Source organism: Hippocampus bargibanti, linkage group LG06, assembly GCF_051943395.1.
Source record: "Hippocampus bargibanti isolate YZ-2025 linkage group LG06, ASM5194339v1, whole genome shotgun sequence".
Classification (NCBI taxonomy): Eukaryota; Metazoa; Chordata; class Actinopteri; order Syngnathiformes; family Syngnathidae; genus Hippocampus; species Hippocampus bargibanti.
In genome coordinates, this window is record NC_142739.1 from 19,041,781 (window position 1) to 19,054,764 (window position 12,984).

The window sequence follows — 12,984 nt, forward strand, 5'->3', positions numbered from 1 at the left end:
TGTTGCATGACATTTAGGAAGGAGGTAAGACAAGCACTCGGTGGGCAAGAGGTCCTTCCAGATGACTGGCAAACTACAGCGAACATAATCACAGACATGGGTCGGAAAGTACTTGGTGTATCGAGTGGAAGAAAGGTAGATAAGGAGACTTGGTGGTGGAATGGGGAGGTGCAGGATTGTATACAGAGAAAGAGGTTAGCAAAGAAGAAGTGGGACACTGAGAGGACGGGTAGTACAAGGAGATGCAGCGCACGGTTAAAGTAAAGGTGGCAAAGGCCAAACAAGAGGCCGATGATGACTTGTATGCTCGACTGGACAGCAAGGAAGGCGAGACTGATCTTTACAGGCTGGCGCGATAGAGAGACAAAGATGGTAAGGACCTGCAGCAGGTTCGGGTGATTAAGGATAGAGATGGCAATGTATTAACAGGTGCCAGTAGTGTGATGACAAGATGGAAAGAGTACTTTGAAGAATTGATGAATGAGGAAAATGAGAAGGAACAAAGAGTAGCAGACGTGACTGTTGTGGACCCAGACGTAGCAAACATTCGCGAGGAGGAAGTGAGGAGGGCGCTGAAGAGGATGAAGGGGGAGAAGGCACTCGGGCCTGATGATTTACCAATTGAGGTATGGAAGTGTCTTGGAGAGGTGGCGGTGGTGTTCCTGACTGGGTTATAAATCAAGATCTTAGATGGTGAACAGATGCCTGAAGAATGGAGCCGAAGTGTACTCGTGCCCATTTTTAAGAACAAGGGAGATGTCCAGAGTTGTACTAACTATAGAGGAATAAAGTTGATGAGCCATACAATGAAACTCTGGGAAAGAGTAGTTGAAGCTAGACTAAGAGCAGAAGTGAACATTTGTGAGCAGCAGTATAGCTTCATGCCAACAAAGAGTACGACAGATGCAGTGCTTGCTTTAAGAATGCTGATAGAGAAGTACAGAGAAGGTCAGAAGGAATTGCATTGTGTCTTTGTAGATCTGGAGAAAGCATATGACAGAGTGCCCAGAGAAGACCTGTGGTATTGCATGAGGAAGTCTGGAGTGACCGAAAAGTATGTCAGAGCGGTGCAAGACATGTATCATGACTGTTAGACAGTTGTGAGGTGTGCTGTCGGTGTGACGGAGGAATTCAAGGTGAAGGTGGGACACCACCAGGGGTCAGCTCTGAGCCCCTTCTTATTTGCTATGGTGATGGACAGGCTGACAGACGATGTGAGACAAGAATCTCCTTGGACCATGATGTTTGCAGATGACATTGTGATCTGTCGCGAGAACGGGGAACAGGTGGCGGAGAAACTAGAGAGGTGGAGATATGCCCTCGAAAGGAGAGGAATGAAGATCAGTCGCAGCAAGACGGAATATATGTGTTGTTAATGAGAGGGATCCAAGTGCAAGAGTGATGCTCCAGGGAGAAGAGATAAAGAAGGTGGAGGATTTTAAGTACTTGGGGTCAACTGTCCAGAGCAATGGAGAGTGTGGAAAACAGGTGAAGAAGCGTGTCCAGGCAGGCTGGAGCGGCTGAAGAAAAATGTCAGGTGTGATGTGTGATAGAAGGGTTTCAGCTAGGATGAAAGGAAAAGTGCATAAAACGGTGGTGAGACCAGCCATGATGTTTGGACTGGAGACCATGCCACCGAAGAAAAGACAGGAAGCAGAGCTGGATGGAGCAGAGATGAAGATGTTGAGGTTTTCTTTGGGAGTGACCAGATTGGATAGGATTACGAATGAGTACATTAGAGGGGCAACTCATATTAGAGGCTTTGGAGAGAAAGTCAGAGAGGCCAGACTGAGATGGTTTGGACATGTCCAGAGGAGAGAGAGTGACTATATCGGGAGAAGGATGCTGAGCCTTGAACTGCCAGGCAGGAGACCGAGAGGAAGACCGAAGAGGAAGTTTATAGATGTGGTCCAAGAGGACATGAAGGTAGCTGGTATGAGAGAAGAGGATGCACAAAACCGGGTTAGATGGAGGACATTGATTCGCTGTGGCGACCCCTGAGGGGAAAAGCCGAAAGAAAAGAAGATTTATTTTGAATTATTTATTGTTATTATGTTATTGTATATTATTACTATTGTCATCATTATCGCTTCTTATTTTCAATTTTTGTTATTATTACAATTCTTTTCATATTGCTTTTATTTTTGTTATTATTATTACTATTGTTGTTAATATATGTTTGATAAAAAACTAGAGCAGATTCAATTAGCATCAATGGAAAAAAATCAAGAAAGCTTTACTTGTCTGTCTTATTTTAAAATGTCAACACATGGATTAGAAATTTATGGACATATGAATGGATACTGTACGTTATAATTAGGTAAAATTATGTCCTCCATATATGCTATGTCATAATGAAATTGTAGTCATCGAAACATAAAGTAATGCTTTGCAATGCAACAGCAGAAAAAAGAGGACATTTGTGTTTAGTAGATTATTTTGTTGTTGGAAAATGCTTTTTGCAATAAATGCTCTCCAAGGTATATCCAATTGAAGTTGGATGCAGAGGGTTTGTGGCTTCCTCCACCATCAGGCCGCTAAAAGACCTGGGTATCGACGGACAGGCTCTGCGGCACACAGTTAGATCAGTCTCTGAAGCCGCAGAAAGAAGCAGCCAGTGGATCTGGATGAAGAGGAAGGACCCTTGTTGGGCTCATAGAACAGCAACCTAAGACACAACACCCCTCCCCCCACCAGCTTCTCAACATCTGATTGGGCATGGGACACAAGCGCGGGCGTGATCAACCGCTGGCCACCATCGATGAGGGTGTCTAGTGATTAAAAGGCCGAAACACCCAATGATTCTTTGGCACACTACTGACGATGTGTCCCAAATTCACAACCTCCCATCCCTGAGGCACAGCTCCCACACCACTCTCAACATCAAGGCTAATCTCATGTGAGGACCATCCATTGGCACAAATGGACAGAATAACATCACATCCAGTGTTTCATGATTCTTCTCCCACTGAAAAATCTGCTTCTTATTCATCTGCACCCATGAAATAATCAATATCTTCTCTTCCAATGCCAAACATCCTCGATGGAGTGAGCACTACAAGTCAATGGCAAGAGTGAAATAAACAATTTGGTTTTGCCAAGGATTTGGATAATGTTTCAGTTCTGCTGCTCATCTTGCCACTGCAACTTCCTTAAGAAATGTGACACCATTAAAAATGAAAATAAAACAGACCTTCCAATGGAATATGAGTCATTGCCAAGAAGCATTGCAACGATGAACAAACAAACTGACCTAAAACACATACAAATTTGATTTTTTAAATCATCTTGGATGAACTATTCAGGTTTTATTTTAAATGACAATGTTTTAAATGTCATCATCTTTTTCCAATTTGGTATCACTCTACAGACAATTCGACTGAGTGGATCGACTCTCCTCAGAAGCAGATGACAAACGATGCATTGAAGTTCAGTCACCCCTCCCATCACATTGAGGTATGACACATTCTGGATACACAAAACAGTAGTTCAGGCAATAATTAAGAATACTATACAGTGATAACTCATCTTACAAACGTAATTGGTTCCCAGAAAGTGTGTGTAAAGTGAAAAGTGTATCTTCCAAACATTAATTTCCAATAGGAAACCATTAAAAATGAGAATATTCCATTTCCAGTTCCCCATACAACATAATTTTCTACTAAATAAACCTTAAAACTACACAAAATATACCTTATTTTATGTATAATAAATGTGCTATTATGTTGTCATTAAAGAAATAAACCACACTGTATAATAAAGTCGTTTTATTTACCTTTGTGATGGTAGTTGAGATAGACAAATATGTTTTAAAAATCGACTTTGTGTACAGCACGTTGAAATAACTTTTTTCCAGGTCAGACCTGCTATGATACTTGGATGGGTTTATGAAAATATTTCATATTTTTGATTGTTTGCATTGGTAAACAAACTATGGATTTTTTGTCGATTCCTTATTATGAAAGCAAAAGGTGCAATGGACAAATACTGTACAACTCTCCAACTGGTGAAAATTGAAACCAGTGTAAGTGGAAATTGTGCTTTAAACATGAGGCTGCTGGCTGAGCCACTTTGTCAGTCCTGCAGCACAAAATGATAGACAGACAATTTCACAATCACCAAACCCTCATAACACATTAACTGGATGTTCCTCATGTAAGATAGTAAAGGGCAAACTCTGGGAGCTAAGCGGCAATGATGAGTAAATTAGTCGGAGGAGCATTATGGGAGAGAGAAATTTGTTTTTACAGGCAATTTAAAGACAATTTTGATCAGATGGAATTATATTAGTCACATGTGACTTTTGCACATGACAGTGCCATTGTTTATTGAGTACACTATTGATTCGTACATTTTAGACCCAAGGCTTAACAGTCCCTTTTGTTTTGTTGCGTGTGTGTGTGTGTGTGTGCGAGTGTGTGTGTGTGTGTGTGTGTGTGTGTGTGTGTGTGCGCGCGTGTGTTTTCCTTGCTCTAGACAACTTTCAACAGTCAGTGCTTTCCTTCCTGTGACTCAAAATTGCTGTTTGTCAAAGTTCATTTTGGTATGATAGTCCATACAGACCCAATTAAACAGATATCTGTTGGGCTCAGATACGTTTTCCAACCCGAATAACAAAGTCTCTTTTACGCATGCCATACGCAAGTCAAACCACATTAGCAGATCAGGCACGTTGGCAGAAGTAATTTACACATAGAAAATTCTTTGATGTGCAACAGATTAGGTTGTGATCTCCATCTGTCTATTTCGGCTGGAAGAACTAAAGCAGAACTGAACACAATTTAGTGAAGTTTTGGAAGAAGCAATTGATTAATGACTTGATGCCAGATCACCACAGTATCATATACAGACCCCACCACCACCACTACCACCCCACCCGAGAGTCCTCCAAGGCCATGAAAGCGTTATTTGCCAAACCATGAGTTACAATTGTTGTTATTTTTGTGCTGAGGGCAGAATATAAAAAAAAAAAATAGTGCCATCTTGTGGCTGCCTAGAAACTTTGTTGGAATGAATTGAAGCGCTTCGTTTTGACAAAACGAGTTCATTGTAGCTAATTTGTGGCATTTATAGGGTGTGTCAGACATTGCAATTTTCAGTCATGTTCAATATTTGGGAAAAATATAGAAAGCAAAACAAGTTTGTGGTATACCGGTAATTTGCTTCTGTGCAAAGTATAAGAAGCAAATGTGTTTCTTTATTGTTTATCGATGAAAAGGTTTATTCAGCCGTCATCTGTACTTCTTTGAAGGTGTCCGACATTTTGCTTCTTATCCAAGAGTCTATCTATCTATCTATCTATCTATCTATCTATCTATCTATCTATCTATCTATCTATCTATCTATCTATCTATCTATCTATCTATCTATCTATCTATCTATCTATCTATCTATCTATCTATCTATCTATCTATCTATATCTATCTATCTATCTAGTGATACCTCGGTTTTCGACCATAATCCGTTTCAGAAACCTGTTTGAAAACCGATTTGTTCAAAAACCGAAACAGCACTTTCCATTAAAATCAATGTAAAAAATCTTAATCCGTTTAAAGTATAGAAAACATTTTAACTATTTCATCGCATAAACCGGATACAAACTTAATAATAGAGCAGGTCATGTGTAAAATTCTAGAAAAACAAACTTTTATTTTCATAAATTTTTAACATTAACATCTGTACATAAAAATCTCTATCTTTCTGCCACGGGGCGTGTTGCAACCTATCCCAGCTGTCTTTGGGCAAACACAGGGCACACTAACTTTTCAAACCATCCTCTGTTTGCTTTAAAATCATACTATTCAGGAGATCTTGAGATGAGAACTGAGACATTTGAAAACCAAGGTTTGACTGTATATATATATATATATATATATATATATATATATATATATATATATATATATATGTGTGTGTGTAACGGAGTTGTGCACTTAGATTATTAAATTATGAAGGAAGTGACGCAACGGCGCACAGTGTGGCACCATGTCCCGCCCATAGCTTCCAGAACAATCTCGAGGAGATTCAGGTTAATCACAAGACAAAACCCATGCGACTTCACCCATCCCTTCTGCCATACTGTGTTGCAGAAATAAAAGAAATAAAAAGACACATCCACGCGTCTGGTCTCATTAATACGGCAGCATTGTGGAGATGAAGACAGTCACTGTTGTGACACCCGTCACATTGGTGCCGTGACCCGGATCACAAATGACTCTCCACTTCGGACCGGGACCGCGATGCTGCACAATGAAGAGGCTGTGCAATCCCATCACTCGGTGGACGGTGTGTCGACCCCCGTTTTGGAAATACATGTCGTGTATTAATTGTCTGAACTGCTGTTTTGCATTTAGTGTGCTTTTTTTTCCATGTACGTGTTTTTGTGTGTTAAGTCTAAGAATGAGCTCCTTACAAGTAACAAGTAGCACACCTTTGAATGAGTGTGTTGGTAGAGGTAGAGGCTTCCCAACCGTGTTACAGTTGTGTAGTGCAATCCAGAGTGGTGTAGTTTGAGCAGAGGGGAATGGGCAGGTTCAAGCTGAGGCCACTTATGTTAATGGGGACAGAGTTCCTTCCCAGACCCAGTGCAGTGCATCTACGACGAGCGCACAGACCACTGATACACCAGCAACAGATCCCTTTCTCCAGTCTGTCACAGTTATGTAGTGCTATGCAGAGTGATGTAGTTTGTACAGAGGGGAATGGGCAGGTGCGAGCTGAGGCCACTTATGTTAGTGGGGACAGAGTTCCTTCCCAGACCCAGTGCAGTGCATCTCCGACGAGCGCACAGACCCTGACACACCGGCGACAGATCCCTTACTCCAGTAACCTGACGTAGTTGGTCAGATGAGTGACATAATTAGACAGCATTCTTGCACATCCTTGCCCGATAACCTTGTCTATTTTGCCTGTTGGTCTTTCTATTGTCTTCCGTGTGTATGTTGCCTCACTTCTGCATAATTTAAGGGGGGTGTATGTAACGGAGTTGTGCACCTAGATTATTAAATTATGAAGGAAGTGACGCAACGGCGCACAGTGTGGCACCATGTCCCGCCCATAGTTTCCAGAACAATCTCGAGGAGATTCAGGGTGAGTCGCAATTTTCTGTTGGTCTCGATTAACGTGCATTTTCATGACAATATCTTATTTTGTTTCCCCTTTTATACTGTCTAGTGTTATCTAATTAGTTGCCTTATTCATTTCGAGTCCAGATTACTTTTTGTGTCATTATTTACTTCACGTTTTGTCGAGTGGAACTTTGGAGCACATGTGCTTCATAGTGCTTTTCTATTGCGCAGTTAATCACAAGACGAAACCCATGCGACTTCACCCATCCCTTCTGCCATACTGTGTTGCAGGTAATAATTGTTTCATTTCGTTTTTATTGAACAATATTTAGTTTCTTGTGTCGTGTTTCATTTGCCCGTGAGTGTCCGTGGCGGGTTGAAATGTGCGCCAGCCATTACAAGCGCACTGCGTGTTCTGCCGAGTCTCCGCCTATGATGCGTTCAGGGACATCTTGTAAATAACAGTGAACTTGTGTTGTATTCTCTTTTTCTGTAAATAACCACTATACGATCACACGTTGTTAATTCTGTTTTGTTATCTACAATGTTTTGCATTTGAGAACAATCTCGAGGAGATTCAGGTTAATCACAAGACGAAACCCATGCGACTTCACCCATCCTTTCTGCCATACTGTGTTGCAGAAATAAAACAAATAAAAAGACACATCCACGCGTCAGGTCTCATTTATACGGCAGCATCGTGGAGATGAAGACAGTCACTGTTGTGGGGGGGGGGGGGGGGGGGGGGGGGGGGGGGGGGGGGGGGGGGGGGGGGGGGGGGGGGGGGGGAAAAAAAAAAAAAAAAAAAAAAAAAAAAAAAAAAAAAAAAAAAAAAAAAAAAAAAAAAAAAAAAAAAAAAAAAAAAAAAAAAAAAAAAAAAAAAAAAAAAAAAAAAAAAAAAAAAAAAAAAAAAAAAAAAAAAAAAAAAAAAAAAAAAAAAAAAAAAAAAAAAAAAAAAAAAAAAAAAAAAAAAAAAAAAAAAAAAAAAAAAAAAAAAAAAAAAAAAAAAAAAAAAAAAAAAAAAAAAAAAAAAAAAAAAAAAAAAAAAAAAAAAAAAAAAAAAAAAAAAAAAAAAAAAAAAAAAAAAAAAAAAAAAAAAAAAAAAAAAAAAAAAAAAAAAAAAAAAAAAAAAAAAAAAAAAAAAAAAAAAAAAAAAAAAAAAAAAAAAAAAAAAAAAAAAAAAAAAAAAAAAAAAAAAAAAAAAAAAAAAAAAAAAAAAAAAAAAAAACACCCGTCACACACACACACACACACACACACACACACACACACACACACACACACACACACACACACACACACACACACACACACACACACATATATATATATATATATATATATATATATTGTAACGAAATGAAACAATTATTACCTGCAACACAGTATGGCAGAAGGGATGGGTGAAGTCGCATGGGTTTCGTCTTGTGATTAACTGCGCAATAGAAAAGCACTATGAAGCACATGTGCTCCAAAGTTCCACTCGACAAAACGTGAAGTAAATAATGACACAAAAAATAATCTGGACTCGAAATGAATAAGGGAACTAATGAGATTACACCAGACAGTATAAAAGGGGAAACAAAATAAGATATTGTCATGAAAATGCGCGTTAATCGAGACCAACAGAAAATTGCGACTCACCCTGAATCTCCTCGAGATTGTTCTAGAAACTATGGGCGGGACATGGTGCCACACTGTGCGCCGTTGCGTCACTTCCTTCATAATTTAATAATCTAAGTGCACAACTCCGTTACATATATATAAAAAAAAATCCTCGTCTCACCCACCATGGGTGGTGTCTGTCCCCATTTCAGCTCGGGTCCTCTACCAGAGGCCAGGAAGCTTGAGGGTGCAGTTGAGGAATGAGAACACACGGTCGATTGGAGTATGTCTTTATTCCAACTGCTAACAAGTAGAGAAAGAACCAAAACGGAAACTGCAGTGAAATATATGTGATATAAACCCGCCCCCTCCCGTACACCTGCTGGGTGAGATGTCTGGTCCTAGTGCCCGCCACGCAGCCCCCCCCAGAACACCCAGAAGGACAGTCAAGGCGAAAATCTTGCAGGGGGCTTGACCAGCCTGCCACAACGACTATGCAGTCCGCCGTTCGGTGGTGAAGGTGAAATTGCTCGGGCAGGTGATCCGGGTGAGAACTGAGTGGAAGAACGACACTCAACCCTGGCATGCCGCGCAGAGGCTGGAGGTTTTGGAGGGCGTCCGCGACGTGGGACCTGGGCCGGCGAAACGTCCTCGCCTGCAATTATGTGAGCCGGCTTGAGTCTGTCTATTGAAATGCCCTCCCTTCCCCCACCCATATCGAGCACAAAACTCTTTTCCCCGTGTTAGAGCACTCTAAACGGGCCATCATACGGCGGCCGGAGGGGAGAGCGGTGGGCATCATGACGCACGAAGACGAAACGGGCTGACCTAAGAGCAGACGGAACGAATATTTTGGGGCCGCCGTGGTGAAATGGTGCTGGAGCCAGGGGCTCCCCTGGCAAAAGGGGGAAAGAAGGTGCACCCGAAGCTTCAGGCAGAAATTCACCAGGGATGCGGAGTGGCTGACCTAGTACTAACTCTGCCGGAGCGGCATTAAGGTCTTCTTTAGGAGCTGAACGTAACCCGAGCAGGACCCACGGAAGCCGGTCAACCCAGTTACCGTCCGATAGTGCGGCCCGTAGCGCGGCTTTAAGTGACCGGTGGAAACGTTCACACATCCCGTTAGCCTGTGGGTGTTAGGCCATAGTGCGGTGTACCTGCACACCCAAGGACTGCGCCATGGCCGACAAGAGCTCGGACACAAACTGGGGGCCTCTGTCCGAAGTGATATCGGACGGCGTGCCGAAACGTGCGACCCAGGATGACAGAAATGCGCGGGCAATGTCTGTCGAGGTTGTGGAGGACAGGGGGACAGCTTCCGGCCACCTAGTGGTCTGATCGACCATAGTGAGGAGATGTGTGCAACCCTGCGAAGGAGGGAGGGGCCCGACCAGGTCCACATGGACGTGGTCAAATCTCCTGGCCGGAATCGGAAAAGTTTCTAGGTTCGCCCGGGTGTGCCTGTGGACTTTGGCGCGCTGACATGCCACGCATGCAGCTGCCCACTTCCTGACGTCCTTTCTTAACCCAGGCCAGACAAACTTGGCCCCAAGTAGTTTGACTGACGCCCGGACGCCAAGGTGTGAAAGGGAATGTATTTAATCAAAAATTCGCCGAAGCCACTCCTGCGGAACCACGGGACGAGTGCGACCCGTAGACACATCGCAGAGGAGAGCGGGACCCCCTTCACACACTGCCACCTCCTTCAGTTTCAGGGCCTGCTGCCTTGAGTTCGTGGATGTCTGGATCCTCAGATTGGGCCGTGGCTATCTCTGAAAAATCCACCCCGAGCTGGACTGGACACACGATCGTGCGTGACAGGAAATCGGCCACAGGGTTACATTTGCCGGCCACATGCCGAATGTCTGTTGTGAATTCGGAAATAGCCGCTAGATGCCGTTGCTGTCGGGCCGACCAAAATCCACCCCGAGCTGGACTGGACACACGATCGTGCGTGACAGGCAATCGGCCACAGGGTTACATTTGCCGGCCACATGCCGAATGTCTGTTGTGAATTCGGTCACCTTGGACATGGCGAATGTAAGGGGTTTATGATCTACGTAGGCGGTGAACCGGCGCCCCTCGAGGAGGAAACGAAAATGGCGCGTTGCAAGATAGAGTGCTAACAACTCTCTGTCGAAAACGCTATACTTGCGTTCGTTATCTTGCAGCTTCCGACTGAAAAATGCAAGGGGCTGCCATTCGTTCTCCACAAGCTGCTCAACCACCGCCCCTACGGCAACATCAGACGCGTCGGTAGTCAAGGCCACCTGTGCGGTTGAGATCGGGTGGACCAGAAGAGTTGCACCCGCAAGAGCTTCCTTGGCTCGTTCAAAGGACTGCACTCGTTGCGGGGCCCACTCGACGGGGTCATTAGCCTTCTTTTTTCTCAAGGCGCCGTAGAGGGGTTGTAGGAGGTCGGCTGCGTGAGGAAGAAACCGGTTGTAAAAATTTATCATGCCCAAAAACTCCTGCAAAGCTTTAACTGTGGCTGGGCGGGGGAAATTCACCACAGCCTGCACTTTGGCGGGTAAGGGGATGGCACCCTGTGGAGAAATGCGGTGTGGAGAAATCGATCTTGGGCAAACCAAATTCACAGGGTTAACGATAAGGCCATGCGCATCAAGACGCTTGAAAACCATCCTTAAGTGCGACAGGTGTTCCTCTGGTGAAGGGTTGGCCACAAGAATGTCGTCGAGGTAGACGAACACAAAATCTAGGCCTCGCAAGACTGAGTCCATACATTACATTACATTATTAAGCCGACGAAAATCACCGCACGGCCGCCAAGAACCGTCACTTTTTGGGCACCTCACAATGCCCAAACGCTCCATCATCGCGAACTCCCCTTTCGCCATTGACAATTTTGCCGCGTCAAAGCGACAAGCGCGGGCAAAAACTGGCGGGCCAACCGTGGGAATGAAATGTTGTACCCCGTGTTTTGTATCGGCATTGGAAAAGGCGGGTGTGGTTAACGACGGATAATCGGTCAGCAGGCGTTCATAAACGTTACCTGACGTTAAATAATTTGCGTGCGTCAACGCTCCAAGCCCTCCAGCCTCACATGGGAAAGTGGCGAAAGAGATGGCGTCGATCAAACGACAGTTAGCAATGTCCACAAGCAGTCCATGAGTGCATAAAAAATCTGCGCCGATTATCGGAACTGTAATCGAGGCCACAATAAAGTCCCACTCGAATTTTCGTTCGTGGAAACACACAGTTACCGACCTGGTGCCAAAGCTGGCGATGGGCGAGCCGTTAGCTGCGCGCAGGGGAGGCCCACATCCACCTGCCGTCTTGTCCGAGGCCGTGGGCGTCAGCAGGCTTACTTGTGCCCCGCTGTCCACCAGAAAACGTCTACCTGACGAGGAGTCTGTGATAAAAAGCAGCTCGCTTTCGTTGCCGGCACCCACGGCCGCTATTGGGTGCCGGCGCTGGCGTTTCCCGGAGCCTCGTAGGTGCAGGGTGGTGTGCAGCGTCGGGCCTTGGCGCCAAATCGCTGGTGGAAAAAAACAGAGGGCTTTCTCGTGTCGCTTCCGCGTGACCACTCCGGCGACTAGGGTCGGGTCGATGTTCGCTGCCGCTCCGCCGAGGGGTTCGGCCGTCACGCTTTGCACGGCGAACCTCCGTGTCGCCAGAAGCACCCGGTCCGCTTCTTCAGCCAAACCTCGGTAGTCGCCGGAGGCTAAGCACGTCGAGTTGGCTAGCACGGCGCGCACAGAGGCCGGTAGCTGGCGAAGGAACACGTGGGGGAACAGGAATCCGCCGTCATCCGAACCTAGTAGCGACAACGTTTTGTCCATCAGGTCCACTGCTGTTCCGTCGCCGAGTCCGGGAAGAGAAAGAAGCCTGTCTGCTCTCTCAGAGGCCGATAACGTGAACCGTCGGAGCAGCAGGTGTTTGAGCGCTGCATATTTTTCGCTCGGTGGAGGTGCACGCAAGAGAGGCAGCACACGACGAGTCGTCTGTTCGTTGAGAGACGCCACGACCAGATAATATTTCGGCTCATCTGTCGTGACGCCTCGTAGGTGGAAAAGCGCTTCCACATGTTGGAACCACGAAGCCGGGTCGCTATTCCAAAACTCGGGCAGCTTCGCGGCGTAGGCGGCAGCTGCGAGCTGAGGCGCCGGTCGTGGCGGCATGGCCGTGGAAGATATCTCTTCGTCTGCTGCCATGAACATTTCGAACGTCGGGGTCACCAGTGTAGCAGTTGAGGAATGAGAACACACGGTCGATTGGAGTACGTCTTTATTCCAACTGCTAACAAGTAGAAAAAGAACCAAAACGGAAACTGCAGTGAAATATATGTGAT

General features: G+C 44.8%; 1 protein-coding gene across 2 annotated transcripts in view; it reads left to right on the top strand.

The window, feature by feature from the left end:
- Positions 1 to 12,984, top strand: part of LOC148896672 (oxysterol-binding protein-related protein 10-like) — a 56,856-nt gene that overhangs the window by 24,276 nt on the left and 19,596 nt on the right. For both annotated transcript variants that reach the window (XM_088999478.1, XM_088999477.1), the window contains exon 6: positions 3,371 to 3,456. In XM_088999478.1, coding sequence (XP_088855604.1) covers positions 3,371 to 3,456 — 86 coding nt within the window. The remainder of the gene's footprint in view (positions 1 to 3,370; positions 3,457 to 12,984) is intronic.